The sequence below is a fragment of the Budorcas taxicolor genome, chromosome 12, assembly GCF_023091745.1.
Source record: "Budorcas taxicolor isolate Tak-1 chromosome 12, Takin1.1, whole genome shotgun sequence".
NCBI classification, from domain to species: domain Eukaryota; kingdom Metazoa; phylum Chordata; class Mammalia; order Artiodactyla; family Bovidae; genus Budorcas; species Budorcas taxicolor.
The window spans coordinates 86,909,866-86,929,854 of NC_068921.1; the positions used below are offsets into that span (position 1 = coordinate 86,909,866).

A 19,989-nucleotide genomic window follows, 5' to 3' on the forward strand; every position below is an offset into this window, starting at 1 on the left:
TGTCCCCGTGTGCGCACAGGTGCACACGTCCCAGTTCCTACCCCCAGGGTGCACACACACGCACGCGCACCCCCATCCCTGTCCCCCGTGTGCGCACATGTGCACACATCCCTGACTCAGCTCCCCCGCACGCGCACCGCGGAGTCCCGGGCCAGGCCCTCCTCTGCATCCGCAGCCGGCGCGCGCACACACGCGGGCACGCGCGCACACACGCGGGCACGCGCCGGAGCAGCTCATCTTCTCCAAGCGCGGGCCGCCCGGCGGGAGGAGAGTGGGGGGTGGGGGGGGGGGGGAGGGGGAGGGGGGGGAGGAGGAGGAGGAGGAGGACGGAGCCGAAGGCGCGAAAAGGCGCGCAGGCGCGCTGCGGGAGCCGGGCCGCCGCCCACGTCACCGCGCCGCGCACGTCACGCCGCCCGACGCTCGCAGGGTGAGCCCCGCGCCCGGCGCCTCGGCAGGGCAGGGACCCCGGCCGAGCGCCGCCGGGCCCGCCGCCCCCCGCCCGCCGCCCGCGGGTGCGCGCCCGGCCCGCGCCGCCCGCCCGCCAGGTGCGGCGCGCCGGGGTCCCCAGGCCCGCGCCCGCGCCCGCGCCGCCGCCCCCGGCCCGCGCCGCGTGCGCCGCCGGGCCCCCGCGCGCCGGGGCCGCCGCCGGGGCGCCCAGCGGACCCCCGCGGGCGGCGCGGGCCGGGCGGGGCCTGCGCGCAGCCTCTGGGCGGCGCGGGCGCGGGCGCGCGGGGCCGGGGGCCGAGGTCCGGGCCGCGGGCCCCACCTGCCCGCCGACTGCCGGCTGCGGCGCGCGGGGCGCGCTCGCGGGAGGCGGCCGCGGCCCCGGGCGCCCACCTGTCAGAGTCACCGGTCGGCCGGTGGTCGCGGGTGGGCCCCGGGGGCGTCCGCGGGTCGCGCGCGGGGGCCGCTCCGGGTGGGGGGCTCGGGCCGCGGTGCCAGGCTGGTCCACGCCGGGTCTTTGTGCGCCTCGGGGAGGCCGGCGGGCAGCCGGGCTGTGGACGCTTCCCTGCCTGAGATGGCTTTAAAGTCCCCGGGCGGGGAGGGGGGGGGGGTGCGTTTCTGGGCCGCGCCCCCCGGGACGGAGTGAGGGCTTGGAGAGGAAGGGACTCCTGCCGCTTAGATGGGTGGTGATGCTGAGGGGACGGTGGTGGTGTCAAGTTCTCATTTCAGCCTGGCTCATTCCTCCCCTCTCCTTCTTTTTACCAGGAAAACCATTTTTCTTTTCTGGAGGGTGACCGTTACTAGCATCGATTTCACGGAACTGGTAACATGGCAAAAGATGTGAGTACGTGTGTCTGCTTTGTGCTGGACCGATGTTTGCCCAGCACTGCGTTCTCGGTCACTCCCCACCTTGTTTCAGAATGACCACACATAAACTGCGGGCCTGTCGGTGTTCAGACCTTTCCAGCAAAGAGACAAAGTAAAGGTGAGGAGGCGGGGACAGCCGGTGGCGCTGCGCGCGGCCTGAGCCATGCTGGCCTCTGCCTGGGCCACGCAGGCCTGAGCGGTGGAGGCTGCGTCTCGAGGCTGGCCGCCGCCGGCCCCTGGGTCTCTTGGAGGCTGGTTGGAGGCTGGCCGCCGCCGGCCCCTGGGTCTCTTGGAGGCTGGTTGGAGGCTGGCCGCCGCCGGCTCCTGGGTCTCTTGGAGGCTGGCTGCTGTCACCCGCCTGGGTCTCTTGGAGGCTGCGTCTCGAGGCTGGCCGCGGCTGGCTCCTGGGTCTCTTGGAGGCTGGCCGCCGCCACCCCCCTGGGTCTCTTGGAGGCTGGCTGACTTGTGAATCAGCCAGGGCTCTGTGAGAGGACCCCCTGCCTGTGGAGGCGCGGGGGCTGGCGAGCCTCCCTGAGCACCTGCTTTGTGTGTCCCCTGGGAGTTAGTTCAGCTTCCAGTCATGAAAACGCTCAGCACTGGACTTGGCAACTGTTTTTCTCAGAAAAAAAGGAAACGTGATAAACAGAATGTGAACAATTCTGCTTTGTTTACATTTGTTGTGAACCCATAGAATATCGTGAGTAAACTTTTTCGCATTTTGCAAGAAATAGGCTTTTAGGCCTCCACGCAGAGCTGACTTCATGGGCCGTGGCGCTCCATCCTAACCTTGGTAGCATCAGTGAAGGTCCCTGAAACCCCAGCTCTGTCTGCCGGTGTTTGTCGGAACATGCTGTTCTGTGAATGTCGGGAAGAGAGGCTGTTTACTTATTTACTCATCAGTTGCATGGAGTTGGAAATACGGCCTGAGGCACAGTGTGTCCGTGTCTGTGGGGCCAGAATGGCACACTTGGAGCCCTTTTGTGGGGGTGAGCTCGGCCTCCCGGGTGGCGTGTCTGTGGTGCAAGTCGTAGGCTGCGTGTGCCGTGGGGGTGACTTACTATCTCTGAGAGTCCATGGTCCCACTGGGTCCTCCGCTCGGTTTGCCCCAGGATGAAGGCCGGGCGGGGGCCTGGCTTGCCTCCTTTGCTGTGTGAACCCCCGAGGGTTGTGACTCCTCTGAGGCACCTGGGGGGTATCAGGGCGGATGGTTGTTGCCCCGCCCGGCTGCAGGAAAAGCGCTGCCCAGCGACCTTGTCCTCGGTCCCTCCTGGAGATGCAGCCTCATGGAGCACAGGTGGCCCGATGGTGGGTGGGGTGACACGGCCCATCCTCTGTGGGGCAGGGAGGTGCCTCTGGAGTAGGTGATACTGGCCTGAGAGTGGGGCGCAGGTGAGGTGGCCACGCCTGTGCTGAGCTGAGCTGTCGGTGTGCTGGAGCCAGGTCTCAGCTGGGCTGGTGGTCGCAGCCGGCTCTCTCTCCTGCCGTCTGTGTCTAAGGCGCGTGTGACGTTTGAGTCTGGGAAGATGACTCTGCAGCCAGTGTTGACTTAGGTCATAGGGCCTAACTGTGGTCTCAGATGTAAGTCGAAGCCCTTTGAGGTGAAGTGGGTGGGCTGGGATGCCAGGGCACGGGGGCAGAGCTCTGGGGGCTCCGTGGGGGCTGTTGGGGCCTGGGGGGCTGGAGTTGATGCTGGGGGTCCCGGTGGAGGAGGTTGAGGGGCCGGGGAGGGGCGGTGTTGGGCATCCCCGTGGGGCAGGCAGGTCTTCCCAGCAAGCTGGAGATGCTCCTGCCCTGTTCCAGGCATCGGGCTCAGAACCCTGCTCCGTCTGCCTCGCTGAGGGTGTGGGGTCTGCAGGAGTGGTGGTGGGCAGGGTGGGCCCGAGTCAAGGAAGCAGCGTGCTCTTCCCCTGAACTTGGAGGGTGAGGTGGGGCCGTGCTTGAGCTCTGAGGCGCCACCTGTCCTGGAGCTGCTGTTTCTAGCGCTCAGAGAGGCGTGAGTCTGTTTACAGAGACACATGGATGGGACACTGCCATTCCTGTGTCGAACCGTTTCCCATGATGGGGACAGAGCCCGATGCCTCAGGGTTCGCTGCCACATTCCCTTTGAAAAGTGGGTCTCAGCGCGTCCTTCACTCCCTGGCCCGTCATTGCCCCCAGGCCCTCGGCCCTGGTTTGTGGGACTCACCTTGGAGCTTGGGGACTGTCTTTCGTGCGCATGTGGGGTAGTTCCAGGAATCTTGCAGTGAGACCCCCAGGTCAGAGAGGCCTGCGGGTGGGCGACTGTGGCATTGGGCGCGCCATCCAGGGATGCCTGTTCCCTCCCCCATGGGAACCTGTTGCCCTGGTGAGTGAACATGTGGTTTTGATTTACGAAACTGGATGTCTGCGGGTTTTATTTTGTACCTTGGGTCTGGTGAGAAGATCGTGATCGGGGGGTTTTCAGTGTGCAGGACACTCCTGGGGTGGAAATGCAGGCACAGATTTCCATCTGACAGGGGTACCCCTCACTGTCAGATACATCCTGCACTGAACGCCGCAGTTGTGTGACGCACAGGGGGACGGCGTCTGATGTGCACTGAGCATGTGCGTGTGTGTGTGTGCACGTGTCTGCTGAGCATGTGTACAGTATGTGTACGTGCTGAGCATGTGTGTACAATGTGTGCACATGCTGGGTGTGTGCACGTGTGCTGAGCATGTGTGCAAATATGTGTACCAAGCATGTGTGTCATGTGTGTATGCTGGGTGCGTGCTGTGTGTACACGTGTGTGTTGGATGTGTATACATGTGTGCTGAGTGTACACGTGTGTGCACTGGGTTTGTGTGCATGTGCACACGTATGCCAAGCATGTGTGCACCCAAACGTGTTCGGTATGTGTGCACGTGTGCTGAGCATGTGTGCACGTGTGCATGCGTGTGGTTACTGTGTACACACGTGACTGGGCATATATGTGTGCCGCGCATGTGTGTTCGTGTGTGTGCTGGGTGTGTGCACGGGTGTGTGTGCTGAGTGTGTGGTGCTCACGTGCCCCTGCCTGGGCTGTCCCCACCTCCAGTCTGGCCCCATGAGCAACTGGGAGTCCTTGGCCTCTGGAAGACTGTGGTTATAAAGAGCCGGCGTTGTGGCTCTGGTTGTCTGGAATTGGCCGGAGGGCCATCGGGGAGCCTGTGACAGCCCTCAGCTCTCAGGGGAGGAGGTGCAGGGCCGCCGTGCCCCCGGGAGGACCCGTCGTCCTCATCCAGTGTCGCACTGGTCTGTAGTGAGCAGGGGCGGTCGCTGTGTGGAGTCACAGGCCTGCTTTCGCACAGATGCTCCAGGACTCTCGCGTGCCTCCCTCTCCCTTGGCTGTGGGAGCCGGGCTGGCCTCGTGCTGGCGGGAGAGCCTGGCTCAGTCCCGAGCTGGCCAGTGGGTCGCGGTTGTAGCTGCTCTGTGGCTGCCTGTGGTGTTCCGAGTTCATGGTAACATCCCTGGATCATGCTGTCGAGGGCAGGAAACCCACAGAAACCGTGCCGAGCCTGAGCTCCCGAGGTCTGGTTTAGCAAGCTTGTCTAAAACACACGTCCTGCGTGTCGCTTTCCAGGGGCCGGGGCAGCGGGCACGTGCTTGGTACCCAGGCCTCGCCGGGCTGAGCCAGCCGGGTGCTGAGCGGCCCTTTCCTTCCCGCCTGAGGCCCGAGTGAGAACACCCAGCCAGCGCCGCTGAGCGCCGAGGCAGCACCCCTGTGCTTGCTGTTGTGACAGGTTTTCGTGTTTGAGCCTTTTTTTCTGCTGTGTGAACAGCAGGAAGTCATGGCTTAGTGGCGAGTGCGGTCCTGGAGCGCCCGGCGTGTCGCACCTGGTGCTGCCCACGTCCTGACTGTCGGGCGGCGCCCGGCCCCGTCCCTGGGCTGAGGGTGCTCCCAGGGCTCGGGGGGCCCAGCCTGGCGCAGTGTGACCCCGGGGCTGTTCTCCACACACAGTCACCTTTTTAAAGCTGTTCTCTCTGCTGCTGAATGAGTCTCGCTTTTCTCCAGCATAGAACGAGCAGACGGCTCTTGCTCAGACACCAGGCCTGGCTCCTTTCTCTGAGGTTTCGTGCTGTTTGTTAGGTGAGGCTGGGCTGGGGCCACAGCCCTGGGGTCACTCCCTGCGTGAGGACCAGGCCTCTGGGGCTGGTGCTGCCTCGGCCCAGGCAGAGGTGGAACATCCCTGGGCCCCTCCGTCAGACGGCCGCCTGCCGCCAGCGTCTGTCAGCACCGAGGGCCTGGCGGGAGCGGACTGCTGGGGTGCTCTGGCCGTGGCCCGTCCAGGCTTTGAGCTGAGGCGCTGTGTGTGGCTCTGAGGGTCCAGTTTGAAGCTGGTCTCTCTCTCAGCCCCTGTTGTTTGCCTCAGGACGTCGGCTGTCGGGCTCCTGTTTCCCAGGATCCAGTTATAAAGGGGATTCTGGTCTGAAACAGCAAACCCTGTCCATCTGCTGGGCTCGCAAACACAGCGCCTCTGATACCCATGTCCCAGGTCCTGTCCGCCAGGCGCATGCTGCTGGGGACCTGGGCTGGGGCCGGGGAGCAGCGCTGGACAGACCTCGGGGGGCCTCTGCCTGCAGACCAGGGGCGACAGGAGGCAGGAGAGCCAACCCCTCGGGCCGAGCTCCTGGGCCTCCCCGACCCCAAGACAGGAGAGCCAGCCCCTTGGGCCGACCTCCTGGGCCTCCCCGCCCCGGAGACAGGAGAGGGCGTGCTAGCCCCTCAGGCCACCCTCTTGGGCCTCCCCGCCCCTGAGACGGGAGAGCCAGCCCCTCAGGTCGGCCTCCTGGGCCTCCCTGCCCCAGAGACAGGTGAGGGCGTGCTGGCCCCTCAGGCCAACCTCCTGGGCCTCCCCGGCCCGCTGATAGGTGCGGGTGTCCTGGCCCCTCGGGAGTATGCTGGCCCCTCGGGAGAGTCCTGGCCCCTCGGGAGTGTCCTGGCGGCGCATGCCTGCCTCAGCAGGGAGTCTCCTGTGTTGGTTGACGGTGTCACCCCGCAGCTTTCCATCTCCGACCTCGGGTTTTCCATTCAGCAAAGCTTCCACGAGGAGCGAATGTGAGCTGCTTAAACAGTTCAAGGAGCGTTTCTTGCGGCTGTAAACGTGGCGTGAGTTGTTCCTGAATAGAAAACACAGGCGAATGGGAGAGCAGAGTGTTCTGCCAGCCCATCTGAGAGCAGTTGCTGGGAGCCTGTGTCGCCCCTCTTGGGGTGGCCGCGGTCATCCGTGGTGCAGGCACGTTCCCTGTGGGCGGCGCCCCGAGCTGCCCGCCCCTGCGCTGTTGCTGTCCCGGATTCACTCACTTTTTCCTTCTGCCTCGTGTTTAGCAGCTGCGTGTTTATTTGGTCTGTTGGGAAATCATAGGTGGTCAGCTACAAAAAGCGAGCTAAGACGGGAAATAATAAAAAACGAGACCTTCTCCCTAAGCTCGTCTTGCAAAACTGGAGCACGTGTGTGGGCCCTGGGCCCCTGGCGTGCAGCACGAACCCTTGGTGAGAGGCCCGCCCGCGTGCACGTGCCGCATGAGCTGTGGCCCGCCATGCCGGCTTTGACCTCTGTGGGGTGGAGGACATCTGGAGACCCCGAATGCGGCCTTGCAGATTGTTTGCAGTTTTCCCCACGGTTTCAGTAACGGATACAAGCGGCACGAGTGGGTGTTTAGAAGGAAACCGCTGAGTGGTGGCCTGAGGCGCCCGTCTCGAGAGAGTCCTGAAGTGGGGGTTAGCTCGCCACATCCCCTCTGCTGGTCCCTCGCGGCCAGGCCAGAGCCGAGGGGTCTCTCACGCTGGCACAAGTGCACAACGATAACCCACTCTGGGTCCTCAGTGGAGCAGCTGCCCCGGCCGCGCGTGGACACCCGCAGAGGCGTGCACGGCGTCTGAGACGTGCCCAGATGGCTTCCCCAGACGGGCGTGCCGGTCACACCTGCTTCCACCCATCTTAACGCCCCGATCTCAGCACCAAATTTGATGATAACTTAAGAACCCACGAAGCCGCGCTGCCTGACGGGCGAAGTTTCAAGCTGGTTTCAGTTTCAGTTGATCTTTGGTTTGGAGGCTGGATGTGTCTCTTTGTGAGCTGAATGTCCCCATCGGGCAGTGGCTTCCTCTCGACTTGCACCCCAGGAATTAAGGACATTCATGTGGCCTTCGTCATCCTTCAGCACGAGGGGCAAGTGCACCATCATTTCGGGCAAAGCTCTGGAGAGCACCCCCGAGTTCACAGCTGGCATTCGGCCTTGGCAGCAGGCGACCTCCAGGTGTCTGCGCGCCCCCGGCCCCTCCGTCCTGGTGCAACATGGCCAAGGCCCGGGCGGGTCTGTGCTGCCCCACGCCGCCTGGCCTTGTTCTTCCTGGGATTAGGCTTGAGGGCCTGGCAGGGGTCTTCTCTCTCTCTTGTCTCCTTTGCTTTTCAGAAAGATCAGAGTTTGAGTGAAAATGTCTTGTGCTAAACCAACCGTGTAAATCAGCCCAGAGCTTTGGGGGTGAAGCAGGGAGCCTGCCCCGTCTCCCTCCATGCCCTCCACCCCAGTCCTGGCTGCCGCGTAGGCGCGCCTGTGGGTGGTGGGGCGGGGCCTAGAGGGCCCGAGGCCTACTGCGCTGGGGGGTGTGGTCCATCCCGGGGTCAGGGCGCCCGCGTCTCCAGCGCTCTGATCGAGCCGGGGCTCCCCGAGGGGTGGTGGCTGGACATGGCTCGGGGGCATGGTCCGTCCCGGGGTCCGGGGCGCCTGCGTGTCCAGCGCTCTGATCAAGCTGGGGCTCCCCAAGGGGCGGTGGCTGGACATGGCTCAGGGGCGTGGTCCATCCCGGGGTCGGGCGCCTGCGAGTCCGGCTGTGAGCTAGCTGGAGCCCTGTGCTCAGGCCAAAGCACCAGTCTGCTGCCCCAGCGGTCCCCCTCGCCGACCTCAGACGTGACTGGTGAAAGGGCGTGCAGTTCGGTGACGAGAGCATTGTCCCAAGGGTCGAGCTTAAAGGTGGAAGCAGCTGTTGTTCCACAAGTGGCGCAGCCAATCGCGGTGGGTGCCCACGTGCCTGGTGGCAGCTCGGCCGACGCCGTCTCACTGGGTTGTTGTCCCCGCAGGCCGGTCTAATTGAAGCCAACGGGGAACTCAAGGTCTTCATCGACCAGAACCTCAGTCCTGGGAAAGGTAAGGGCGCCCAGCTGGGCCCAGCCCTGCCGTGTGTCTCTGGGTCCCCGACGTCCCGGGGGCCTGGGCTCGGTGGCCGCGTCTACCTGGCTTGTAGTGCTTGCTGTGTGTGGAGAGCCAGGGCAAGTGGAAGCGTGCGAGGCCGTGAGCATGGCACTGGGCACGCTTTCCCCCCCGTCCCAGGGCCGCCCCGTGCACCCTGCCGGGACCCCCGGCGCGCGAGAGCAGCAGGGGCCCGTGTGCACGGTCGTGTCTGCAGTGAGTGCGGGAAGGTGTCTGTCCCTCGGCTGTGCGTCCAGGTGTCCGAGCGTGGGGGCCAGCGTCCTCGCGGTCGCTCCTCCTGGGCAGGAACGTGCTGCAGGAGGAGAAGCCTGTGAGCCTGCGCCCGTCTGCAGACACGCAGGGAGGTGTCCAGGCGCACTCAGTTCCAGCTGAAGTTCTCTGAGAATCAGAGCTGTGAGCGCCGGGTCCTGTGGTCCCACCAGAACATTCTGTCGGGGGGCAGGCAGCCCACGGGGTTTGGGCAGGTTGAGGGCAGCCGGGGTGCAGCGGAGCCCTGAGGCCTGCATGCGAGGGCCTGGTGTGCACCAGGGCCGGTGGTCGAGAGAGGGCGGTGTGGGCGCAGCCGCCAGGTTTGGGAGTCAGGCTCCGCCGAGGTGCCTGCAGCCGCCCGTGGGTCTGACGGGGCCCAGGGCAGGAGGGCGGCCCGAGCCGCGCTCGGCTGCTGCAGTTGCCTTGAGCCGGCCTCAGGGTCGCTGTGACGGCGCCTCTCGCGTTGCAGGTGTGGTGTCCTTGGTTGCCGTCCACCCCTCCACAGTGAACTCTCTCGGGAAGCAGCTCCTGCCAAAGACCTTTGGACAGTCCAACGTCAACATCTCGCAGCAAGTGGTAAGGCCGGGAGGCTTGCCGTCCGAGGCCACGGTCTCGGGTGCGGGGCCAGTGCCGGGCGCCCCTGGCGCGGGGCTGCCTGCCCGCGGCTTCCCGGCCGCGCCTGCCTCTGCCCTCGTGGGGCCTGCTGGGCGGTGCAAGCCCTCGGGTGGGCCGGCTGCTCCTGGCCGGGGTTTGTTGCCTGCCCGGGACGTGGGGCTGGCACCGGGCCAGCCTCTCGTGGGTTCGGGGCTTGTGAACGCGCGGCTGGCACCGGACCAGCCTTTCGTGGTTCGGGGCTTGCGGACTCGGGGCTGGCACCGGGCCAGCCTCTCGTGGGATCGGGGCTCTGCAGAGGTGGGCCGTGGCTGCTCTGGCCTTCCTGGTTGGTGGGAGGGGTCAGACTCCCGGGGCCTCGCCCGGTGACCCCCAGGAGCCCCGTCAGCTCCTGCCTGCAGGCTTGACGGCCTCTTCCTGATGCGACTCGTGGCCATGAGGGGTGGGGCATTCGTGTCCCACCCGCACCTGTGGCCTGGCCCCCCGGCAGGTGTGTGACGGCCCGTCGCTCAGCCCCACTGTGACGGTGACCGCGTTGGCTCAGCAGCTTTGCTGCAACACTCCAAGTCCATAGTGCGTGGAGGCTGGGGCCTTCCTGGAACATCACGTCAGTCAGTAAACGTCTTTCTGATGGAAGCTATAATTCACATCGTCTTATTTTGTAGGTACAGTGTGTTGTGTCGTAGCAGAGTCACAGCTGAGAGTGGCTCGGGGAGCGTAGGGACAGCTCCTGTGCTGTTTCCAGTTTAAATAGCAGGAGCAGGAGTGACACGGAGGTTCCTGTCGGTGTCCCGACCTTCAGCCCCTTAGCAGACGCTCCCCCACGGCTTCCCAGAGCCAGCTCAGGCCGAGCTCATCAGCCGGCACGATCTTCCCCGCACCCCGGTGCCTCTCTGGCTGGGCACAGAGAGCTGGGGGTTCTCACAGGAGGTCGGTGGAGAGCAGTGGAAATCAGGGTGTGAGGGTGGAATGAGCACCCACAGGGCCCTCTGTGAGGCTGAGGTACCGCCCACGGGCATGGGGTGCCCTGCCCGCCCCCGTGTCCCGTGTGGTCCAGGAAGGCCGCCTTGGGAATGCACAGCCAGTGGGCACCTGCTCTCCCTGCAGGGCAGCTGTGGCTCAGGGGGGTGTCCTCCGGGCGGGCGGGGAGCAGGCGCTAGCGGGGGGCCAGGGACCGAGGCGGGGGATCGACAGCAGCCTGGCCGCGGGCGGGGCGCCATCCCGAGCCCGTTCTCCTGAGCGCTGGAGGGACGGCTCTCGAGGAGATGAGCCGTGACCCGGGGCCTCCTCAGCACTCATTCGCGAGGCCTCGGCTCTGGGGATTCTCGCCGTCCACCCTGGTCCAGTCTGGGACACACGTGCCGTTTGATCACTTTCTAGAACACGCGCTGTTTGATTTCATATCTCTTGAATGAGAGTGAAACGCTGGTGATGCTTTGATCATTGGGAACGTGGATTAAGAGACTGGGACTCAGCTGAGCTGTTTTCCCTTCCATGGTTTGTGGATTGCTGATATTCATAGGTGACCTGGGCTTAAGGGTGATTTGCAAAGTGCCAGGTCAGCTGTATCAGTGCTGCGGCAGGTAGCCCTTATCCTGCTAAGCAGCGGACCAGGGGGAGCATCCAGCTTAAAATAGCACAGCCGTGGCCCGCCCTCCACCGCCAGCGCAGGGGGCCTGGGGCTCCCACGCCGGTCACCAGGAAGCACTGCTTCTGAGTGGTTTCTGGGCTCAGGCACGAGTCCCTGGGAAGCCGAGCTCCTGCTTGGCTGGATGAGGCGGTGTGTGCATGCCCCGTGAACATGGGGCCACGGGGCAGGGCTTCTGGGCCGCATGTCTGTGCCCGAGCAGTGGGCGCCTGCCTCCGCCCCGGTGGCACTGCCCCCCGCCCCCGCCCTACGCTGGCCAGGGTGCCCAGGGCTCCCTGCATGGGTGAGCGGGCGCTGGGGTCGCCGCAGTGAGCCCCACTGGCCCTGGGTTCTTTTCCTCTTCGTCTCCGGGGCTCGTTGCTGCCCCAGTGAAGCAGAGTCTCATCTCTGTCTGGGTTGCGGGGGAAGGAGGTGAAAGTGGGGCATGCGGGTCTCAGAGCTGTCTCCAGCCGCCCGTGTGCAGCAGGCGGAAGGCAGCCAGGGCTCCGGGGGCTCTCGGGACCCTCCTCCAGCCTCTGGTTAACGACACTCAGCGGCGGCTGTAGGTAACAGGAACTGATGAGGCGGCAGTGTCATGTGTGGGAGATTCTGACTGTTCTGAATTGTCTCTTTTGACTGTAGGTGATTGGTACACCTCAGAGACCTGCAGCGCCAAACACTATCGTGGTAGGCAGCCCACACACCCCGAACACTCACTTTGTCTCCCAGAACCAGCCTTCAGAGCCCTCTCCTTGGTCTGCCGGGTGAGCACTGGAACACCCCCCCACCCAGCCTCTGCGCGCGCGTGGGCACCAGCGTGCCGGAGGAGCGGGCAGTGGCCCCGCGAGGCCTCGAGAGGCCAGGCCGTGGGCAGCCGCCCTGGCTCCACTGAGGGCTGGGCTCCGGCTTCTAAGCGCACTGTCCATGCTGGAAAGTACCGTCTGTGGAGCCCCAGGAAACGGGCGGGCCTTCCAGCCTCTCTCCTGCTGCTAAACACGGCTGTGGGCAGCCCCATGCCGTGGTCACACTGTTGCCTGGATCCTTTCCTCCAAAAGCAAAGTAACGTGAAACAGTTTTACTCAGAGGTCAGCTTTGTGACTGTCCTTAAAGACAAAAAGCTACTCGTTCTAAAGCAACAACCATCAGTCCCCGAAACCCCCCAGTGGGGAACCTGGGTGGCCCTTCCCCTGATGTGGCGACTTAGAAGGTCAGGTGTTGGGTCTGCCTCCCAGCTGCCATGTGGCCTCGTCTCAGCAGAGCTGCGTTCACCCCAGATTCCGAAATTTGCAGCGAAACTTCCGTAGCTCCTCACAGCCAAGGACGTTTTATTACGAAGCACCGTTTAGCATCTGGACACCAGTCCGGTGTGTCCCGGGTCCTGCCCTGCTTTTCCCTAGAGTTGAAGAGACGTGTGGGGCGCAGCCACGTGGAAGTTTGTGCTGCAGCCTTTCAAGGAGGGGGGGTCCCTGGACGGGGGCCGGAGCCAGGCTCCCACCCCTCCTCTGTTGGGCATGTCCCATGGGGGCCCCTGGCGGCACGAGCCGGCCCCCAGATGCAGGTGTGGCCAGCCCGCGCTTCGAGCTGAGGCCGCGGCCGCCCCGTGCTGTCTCGCAGGAAGCGCAACCGGAAAGGAGAGAAGAACGGGAAGGGGCTGCGGCACTTCTCCATGAAGGTGTGCGAGAAGGTGCAGCGTAAGGGGACGACATCCTACAACGAGGTGGCCGACGAGCTGGTGGCCGAGTTCAGCGCGGCCGACAGCCACATCCTGCCCAGCGAGTCGGTGAGTGCGTCGGGCGGGCCGCCCTGCCGCCTCCCGCGGGTGCGGAGGCGGCCCCGGAGCCCTGGAGAGGCTGCCCCGCCGCCTCCCGCGGGCGCGGAGGCGGCCCCGGAGCCCTTGGGAAGGATGTTTCTTGACCTGCTGGTGCCGGGAAGCTGTTGCATCCCTGTGGCATCTGCTTGCTCCTGTGGGCCATGTGGGGGCCGCCCTGGGCGGGGGGGCAGCGTGTGGCCTCGGGTGTGTCCAGGGTCCGGTGCTCACGTGCTGCTCTGCACGTGGTCCTGGGCCGTCGGGAACCCCCCGCGTCTCTGCCAGGCCTACGATCAGAAGAACATCCGGAGGCGCGTGTACGACGCGCTGAACGTGCTCATGGCGATGAACATCATCTCCAAGGAGAAGAAGGAGATCAAGTGGATCGGCCTGCCCACCAACTCCGCCCAGGAGTGCCAGAGTCTAGAGGTGCCCGGCTGCCTCCCTGCGGTGCTGGGCGGGCCTGGGAGTGCTGGGCACATCTGTGCTGCCCCTGGCGGTGACCCGGGGCTGGAGGCTGATGGCCCGCTTGGCCTGTGGGGGTTTTAAAGAAAGTCGTATCCACGCCCAGAGGAGCGGAAGTCGGGTGGAGGCGGCACAGTCCTGAGACGGAGGAGCCGCCCGCACGCCTGGCAGCAGCTGCCTCGTCTGGCCCCCTGGCCCCCATCAGGCTCAGGGCTCGTGTCTTTCGTGACCGTGTTGCCTTGGATTTTAAAATATGCTTCAGAAACGAACCGCTATGGCTTTGTTTTGGTGTCTGGTCTTTGAAGGTGGAGAGACAGAGAAGGCTGGAAAGGATAAAGCAGAAGCAGTCGCAGCTTCAGGAGCTCATCCTGCAGGTTAGGGGCTCCCGCGCAGAGGCTGCCCTCCAGGCACTCGGTTCTGGGCGTGCTTTCCCTGGCCTCTCAGGGGACCAGCCTTCTCGGTGCTGGCTGGGGCTGGGCAGGGCCGTCGCAGGTGCCCAGGGGGAGGTTAGCTGTTCGGTGGCCGCGGGTGTCAGCGTGGGCCAATTGTGCGTCTTTAGCAAATCGCCTTCAAGAACCTGGTGCAGAGGAACCGCCAGGTGGAGCAGCAGGCCAGCCGGCCGCCCCCGCCCAACTCGGTCATCCACCTGCCGTTCATCATCGTGAACACCAGCAAGAAGACGGTCATCGACTGCAGCATCTCCAACGACAAGTAGGCCGTGAGGGCGGGCTGTGCCCGCGGGCGTGGGCGGGGCCTGCTCTGCCCCCGCTGCGTGGGCGGGGCCTGCTCTGTTCCGCCCCCCGCATGGGTGGGGCCTGCTCTGCCCGCTGCGTGGGCGGGGCCTGCTCTGTTCCGCCCCCCGCATGGGAGGGCCCTGCTCTGCCCGCTGCGTGGGCGGGGCCTGCTCTGTTCCGCCCCCCGCATGGGAGGGGCCTGCTCTGCCCCCGCTGTGTGGGCGGGGCCTGCTCTGTTCCGCCCCCCGCATGGGTGGGGCCTGCTCTGCCCGCTGCGTGGGCGGGGCCTGCTCTGTTCCGCCCCCCGCATGGGAGGGGCCTGCTCTGCCCCCGCTGCGTGGGCGGGGCCTGCTCTGTTCCGCCCCCCACATGGGTGGGGCCTGCTCTGCCCGCGGGCGTGGGCGGGGCCTGCTCTGCCCGCGGGCGTGGGCGGGGCCTGCTCTGCCCGCTGCGTGGGCGGGGCCTGCTCTGTTCCGCCCCCCACATGGGTGGGGCCTGCTCTGCCCGCGGGCGTGGGCGGGGCCTGCTCTGCCCGCGGGCGTGGGCGGGGCCTGCTCTGCCCGCGGGCGTGGGCGGGGCCTGCTCTGCCCGCGGGCGTGGGCGGGGCCTGCTCTGCCCGCTGCGTGGGCGGGGCCTGCTCTGTTCCGCCCCCCACATGGGTGGGGCCTGCTCTGCCCACGAGCGTGGGCGGGGCCTGATCTGCCCCCCCACCCCGTGTGGGAGGGGCCTGCTCTGCCCCCGCTGCGTGGGCGGGGCCTGCTCTGTTCCGCCCCCCACGTGGGTGGGGCCTGCTCTGCCCACGAGCGTGGGCGGGGCCTGCTCTGCCCCCCACCCCGTGTGGGAGGGGCCTGCTCTGACAGGCCACGGGGCGCGGCTCCCAGGGAGTTCACTGGCGGCTTTCCTTACCCGGGCTGTGCAGCCCCTTGGAAAGGAGGGCGGCGGGGCCCATCACGACGGCAGGCGGCACCTGGGGCCTGTCCCGGGGGCGTCGCTGCCTCCGATGGGTGGGTTGTGTGCCGGGGAAGGTTTGGGGGCTCGGGTCCCCAAGCCAGGCGTCGGCTCCGTCCTGGAGATGGTGCTTTTCTGACGGTGGCGGTCGCCTCCAGGTTTGAGTACCTGTTCAATTTCGACAACACGTTTGAGATTCATGATGACATCGAGGTGCTGAAGCGCATGGGCATGGCCTGCGGGCTGGAGTCCGGCAGCTGCTCCCCCGAGGACCTGAGGGTGGCCAGGAGCTTGGTGCCGAAGGCGCTGGAGCCTTACGTGACAGGTCAGTGGCATGGGGGGTCACCCGCCCGCGGAGGGAGCAGAAGCAAGGGGGGCGGGGGCCGAGGGGGCTCGCGGTTCCGGGGGGTGGTGGTGCCTGTAGGGTTCTCAGCTGAGCAGGAGTCTCGAGTCTGTCCTGCTGCCCCCACCCCCGGCCAAGCTGGGGATCCTGGCGGCGGCGGGGGGCACTCTGGTGAGAGGAGAGGTCTCCCTGTGCCCCCCTGGTTGTGGGTTCCCTCACGAGCCCCGCGTTGGGTGGCCTGGGGGCTCCCAAGCCCTGCAGGACGTCCGTGAAGCAGCTCCTGCTCGCCAACCCCCAACGCCAGCGGCTGCCCCACTGACCCCTGCTGCCCACCTGTTCTTGGCGTTGTGGTCCGCCTGGGAGGAGGGGAGGGTTGTGTCCAGGAGGCGGGCCGGGGTCCCGCCAGGAGGCGGGGCAGGGGAGCCGTCCCCCCTTGGCCCGTCCGTCTCCTGGAGGCCGTGTCCCTTCCCGGCCCTGCAGTGCCGTCTTCGCCCCTCTCCGGAGGGGTGCCCGGCCCGGAGCCATCGGCCCTGTCTCAGAGTCCTGTGGGCTCTGCTTTGTGACGTTTGCCTCGTTTTCTTTCTCTTTGCAGAAATGGCTCAGGGATCGCTCGGCGGTGTGTTTGTCGCGTCGGCGGTGTCGACGTCTAACGGCACGCGGCTGTCTGCCAGGTAACTGCGCCCCCGGGAGCCGCGCGGCCACCCTCCCCGGCGGGAAGCCCGGGTCTCATGTGAGTGGCCTCCGTCCTGCTTGGAGCGGGGCTCCCTGCGCAGCGGACACCAGGGCCCCAGGGTCGTCCGGAGCTCGTGCTCTGGGCAGAGAAGCTGTTTGTCCTGATGAGATTTTCCCCGTAAAGACCAGTAGGGGTACATGGATTTTATTTTTCTATTAAAGTAATTCAGTGCAGTGGCGGCAAAACCACCTGAACTGCGTGGCCGGCAGCCTGAGTGACAGGCTGTTTCTCCATCTGTTTTTTTTCCCTTTTCTTTCAACACTTGAAGTCACAGTGTGCACGCAGTGGTGCTCGTTCCTCTTATTTTGCCGTTTACCGCGAGCATGGCTCTACGTGTTGAAGGAACTTTTATCATTTCAGTCAAAGTGTGTTTGAGCCGTGACCTCACGGGCCCCCGGAGCAGGGCTGGGTCAGGCCTCGGAGTTGCTCCTGGTTTTTAAAGATAAGCATAAGGTGATTTCCGTGTGCGTATGGACAGAACGGTGGTCTTGTGCAGCCTCACGTTGGGCCTCGTGCATGTTCATATCAATTCTGAGCATTACAGGGCGTCTTGTTCCTCATACACATGAAATCAGCAGCATGCAGGCCCAACAAAGCCGGCTTGGCTAGTAAGCCCTGTGTGCACCTGCCTCGAAGGCGCGGCCGCCACCGTGCTGGGCGGCCTCCACGTGACCCCAGCTCGGCCTCGGTGCGCCCGAGGGAGGGGCAGGCTCCCTGTGAGGGTCCCAGCGCCCAGCCCCTCGCGGGGTGCCTGCACCTGGTTGCATTTTGACAGAGGTTGGTTCGGTTTTAAATTCTGAATCTGCCACTGTGCGTGGCCCAGTCTGTAAAATCTGAACACTGGTTATTCCGGGAGGTGGAGTTTGGGTATTTTCTAAAGTTTCTTCTTTAAGAAATTCTATTAATGAACTTTCGGGCTCTCGTCAGTGTTTTTAACAAGATGAAAGCCAGCACCATTTCGGAAGGAGAGCTGACACTGGGGCCCTGGTTCTGAGCCGCCCTCTCTGGTCGTGCATTTGGGGTTCCTGGCTGCAGGCAGCCGCAGCTTCAGCCTGTTTTCCACTCTTTCAGATGTGGTCGCTAGATGGGGGTTTCCCAGATATGGGGTTACTTTGTCAGAGAGCGTGATACCTCCTAGGTTTTGTTGGGCAGCATCAGTAAACACCAGTAAAAGGTATTAAGACACACGCGTGTGGTTTTCTCCTTAAAGGGAAATATGCAGAGTGTTGGAAAACCGTGTGCACATGTGTGAATGCACACACGTGCCTCACACGCCCCACTCTTTTCCTCCCCGGAGGGCGTGGCGGGCAGAGTTTGGAGGAGGGTCTCGGGGGCGTGGCGGGCGGAGTTTGGAGGAGGGTCTCGGGGTCTCGGTTGGTGTGCCGGGGCTTCTGTTCCTGGCGCGGTGAGAAACAGGAGCCCACCCGAGCTGCTCGCTCCGTCGTGCTGGGCCAGGGTGACGGTGAGCTCAGCCTGGGAGAGGCGGGTTCCGTGCCGCCCGGCGTGTGGCCCCTGACGTCCCTGTCCTTGCAGCGACCTGGCCAACGGCGCGGATGGGGCGCTGGCCACGAGCTCCAGTGGGTCGCAGTACAGCGGGTCCCGGGTGGAGACGCCGGTGTCATGCGTCGGCGAGGACGACGAGGATGACGAGGACTTCAACGAGAACGAGGAGGAAGACTGAGCCGCCGCCCGCGGCCAGGAGCGCGCGGGGAAAGACCTGCGTTCCGCGCCCTCCTCCCAGAAGAGCTCGCCGACCCCCGGGCTCAGGGCGCTTCTGACGAGCCGCTCACCGTGCTCCGGGGGTCGCGACGAGCCGCCTGAGTTTGACACCGACGCACGACCTCTACTCTTGCAGATTTTGTGTTTTCGTTTGCTGTCTTTAAGTTCAGAGTCCATCTCGCCCCCTCAGAGTTTGCCGAGTTTGCCGGAGAAGTGCTGCCTTCCCGCCGCCCGGCGGGCCCAGCGCAGCGCCCGGGGGCACCGTGGGCCCGGCCGCGCCCGGCTCTGCGTCTCGCCGTGTCACTATGGCTTCGTCCCCTTAAATTATACTGACTGCGTGGCCCCATCGGGCTCACACTGTGGGTTTGCCCTGTGTTGCAGCAAATGGATTGCAAGGTCCCTTTTTGTTTTTTGTTTGTTTTGTTTGGTAAAAGTTTACTGCCACGCTGGCGCAGCTGTGGAAACCGAAGCTTGGAGGGTTTATTGCTTATGGTAAGATTCGCCTGATTTCTTACAGGCAGCGTTTGGAGACTTTTTATTATATAGTTGTTTACATACTTATAAGTCTATCATTTAAGACATGTACTGAAACAAATGTTGTATTTGTTTCGTAAGCATCTTCCTGTAATCTATTATAAAGTTGAAATTAAATATAGAGAATGTTTTAACAGTTTTTTAACTCAAAATTTGTCAATCATTTTTAATAGTTCTTTTTTTATAAAAAGAAAAAAGAAATTTCAGGACAGGCAGTAGTCTCTTTTAAAATGTATTCACCAAGAACCATTAACGGCACAGTTGCTGTTAGCTGCCTGTTCTAAAATAATAGTCTTTTTATTGGAACACAAATAAACTTTTCTGTAATATTTTGTGGAATAAAGAGACTTTAATTGTTTGACTTGTTTAACTTGGCACTGTTAGTTTTTATTAATAAAGTGCGCATGGGCATTTTAAACAAGCTGCGTGTCCCTGTGATTCGGGATGCTCTCTGGAGCTCGTTTACCCCCACTAGGCCCTTCTCTGCAGGGCGGAGTGGGTGCAGGCCCTGCGGTGGATACAGGACCTGCCACGGCCCCAGCCTCTCCTGCACTGCCCTGGGGGCGGGTGAGGAACGTGGTCCCTCGGACATGGCCGAAGTGGCGCCTCCTCTCTGTGGCTGGTGGTGGGGAGAGCGTCTATTCCTTGTCTTATTTTTGGAAGAACTGTCCTCATCACCTTGGGGCCTCCCAGGTGGCCCAGTGGTAAAGAATCCGCCTTCAGTGCAGGAGACATGGGTTCTGTCTATGGGTCAGGAAGATCCCCTGGAGGATAAAATGGCAACCCACTCCAGTGTTTTTGCCTGGAGAATTCCATGGACAGAGGATCCTGGTGGGCTGCAGTCCATGTGGTCGTAAAAAAGATGTGACCTAAATGTAATCAGTCCTGAACATTGACTGGAAGGACTGATGCTGAAGCTGAAGCTCCAATACTCTGGCCACCTGATGTGAAGAACGGACTCATTTGATAAGACCCCGATGCTGGGAGGGATTGGGGGCAGGAAGAGAAGGGGACGACAGAGGATGAGATGGCTGGATGGCATCACCGACTCAGTGGACATGGGTTTGAGTAAGCTCTAGGAGTTAGTGATGGAAAGAGGCCTGGTGTGCTGCAGTCCATGGGGTCGCAGAGAGTCGGACACGACTGAGCGTCTGGACTGAACTGAACTGAGACACAGCCTAGGATATGTGAATATTACCACTACCTTTAACGTTTGAATCCTTATGAAACACGACCTTCGCAGACACAGCCCCAAAAGGTCAAAAGCATGGGGAAGCTGGGGCGGAAGGACGGGGGTGATGCCCTCACAGGTGATGGGCCTGCAGTGAGATGACCAGCCCAGCCGTTCCTCACCTTCCTTCTTGATCGCAGGAGCTGAGACAGAGTTCAAGGCTTCGACTTTCAGAAAGAGAGTGAGATGGTAAGATGGGCAAGGCCAACGCTCTGTTCAGGCTGCCTGAAGTCATGAGCGAAGTTTCAGTACAAGGTGTGGACTCGAGCGGTCCTGTCCCCGACACGAGCGGGCAAGGGCGGGCACGAGCGGGCGAGGGCGGGCACGGGCGGGCGAGGGCAGGCACGGGCGGGTGAGGGCGGGCCACAAGCAGTCCTGTCCCCCAGACACGAGCGGGCGAGGGCGGGCACGAGCGGTCCTGTCCCCCAGACACGAGCGGGCGAGGGCGGGTACGGGCGGGCGAGGGCG

At 63.8% G+C, this 19,989-nt stretch overlaps 1 protein-coding gene across 1 annotated transcript; it reads left to right on the forward strand.

Annotated features, from left to right (window-relative positions):
- Positions 1-850: 850 nt before the first annotated feature.
- Positions 851-18,694, forward strand: TFDP1 (transcription factor Dp-1). Its single transcript, XM_052649954.1, has 12 exons — positions 851-870; positions 1,210-1,284; positions 8,390-8,456; positions 9,238-9,344; positions 11,650-11,771; positions 12,622-12,787; positions 13,100-13,243; positions 13,585-13,653; positions 13,839-13,990; positions 15,120-15,286; positions 15,897-15,975; positions 17,571-18,694. Exons 2-12 carry the CDS (start codon positions 1,273-1,275, stop codon positions 17,716-17,718), a joined length of 1,233 nt encoding a protein of 410 aa, XP_052505914.1. The 5' UTR covers positions 851-870; positions 1,210-1,272; the 3' UTR covers positions 17,719-18,694.
- The last annotated feature ends 1,295 nt before the right edge of the window (positions 18,695-19,989 follow it).

What these genes read in the sequence shown, in the direction of transcription:
- TFDP1 (XM_052649954.1), top strand. An exon ending in GAACCTCAGTCCTGGGAAAG is followed by an intron (nt 8,457 to 9,237) that starts GTAAGGGCGCCC and finishes CTCGCGTTGCAG; the next exon opens with GTGTGGTGTCCTTGGTTGCC. An exon ending in GCTGGAGCCTTACGTGACAG is followed by an intron (nt 15,287 to 15,896) that starts GTCAGTGGCATG and finishes TTCTCTTTGCAG; the next exon opens with AAATGGCTCAGGGATCGCTC.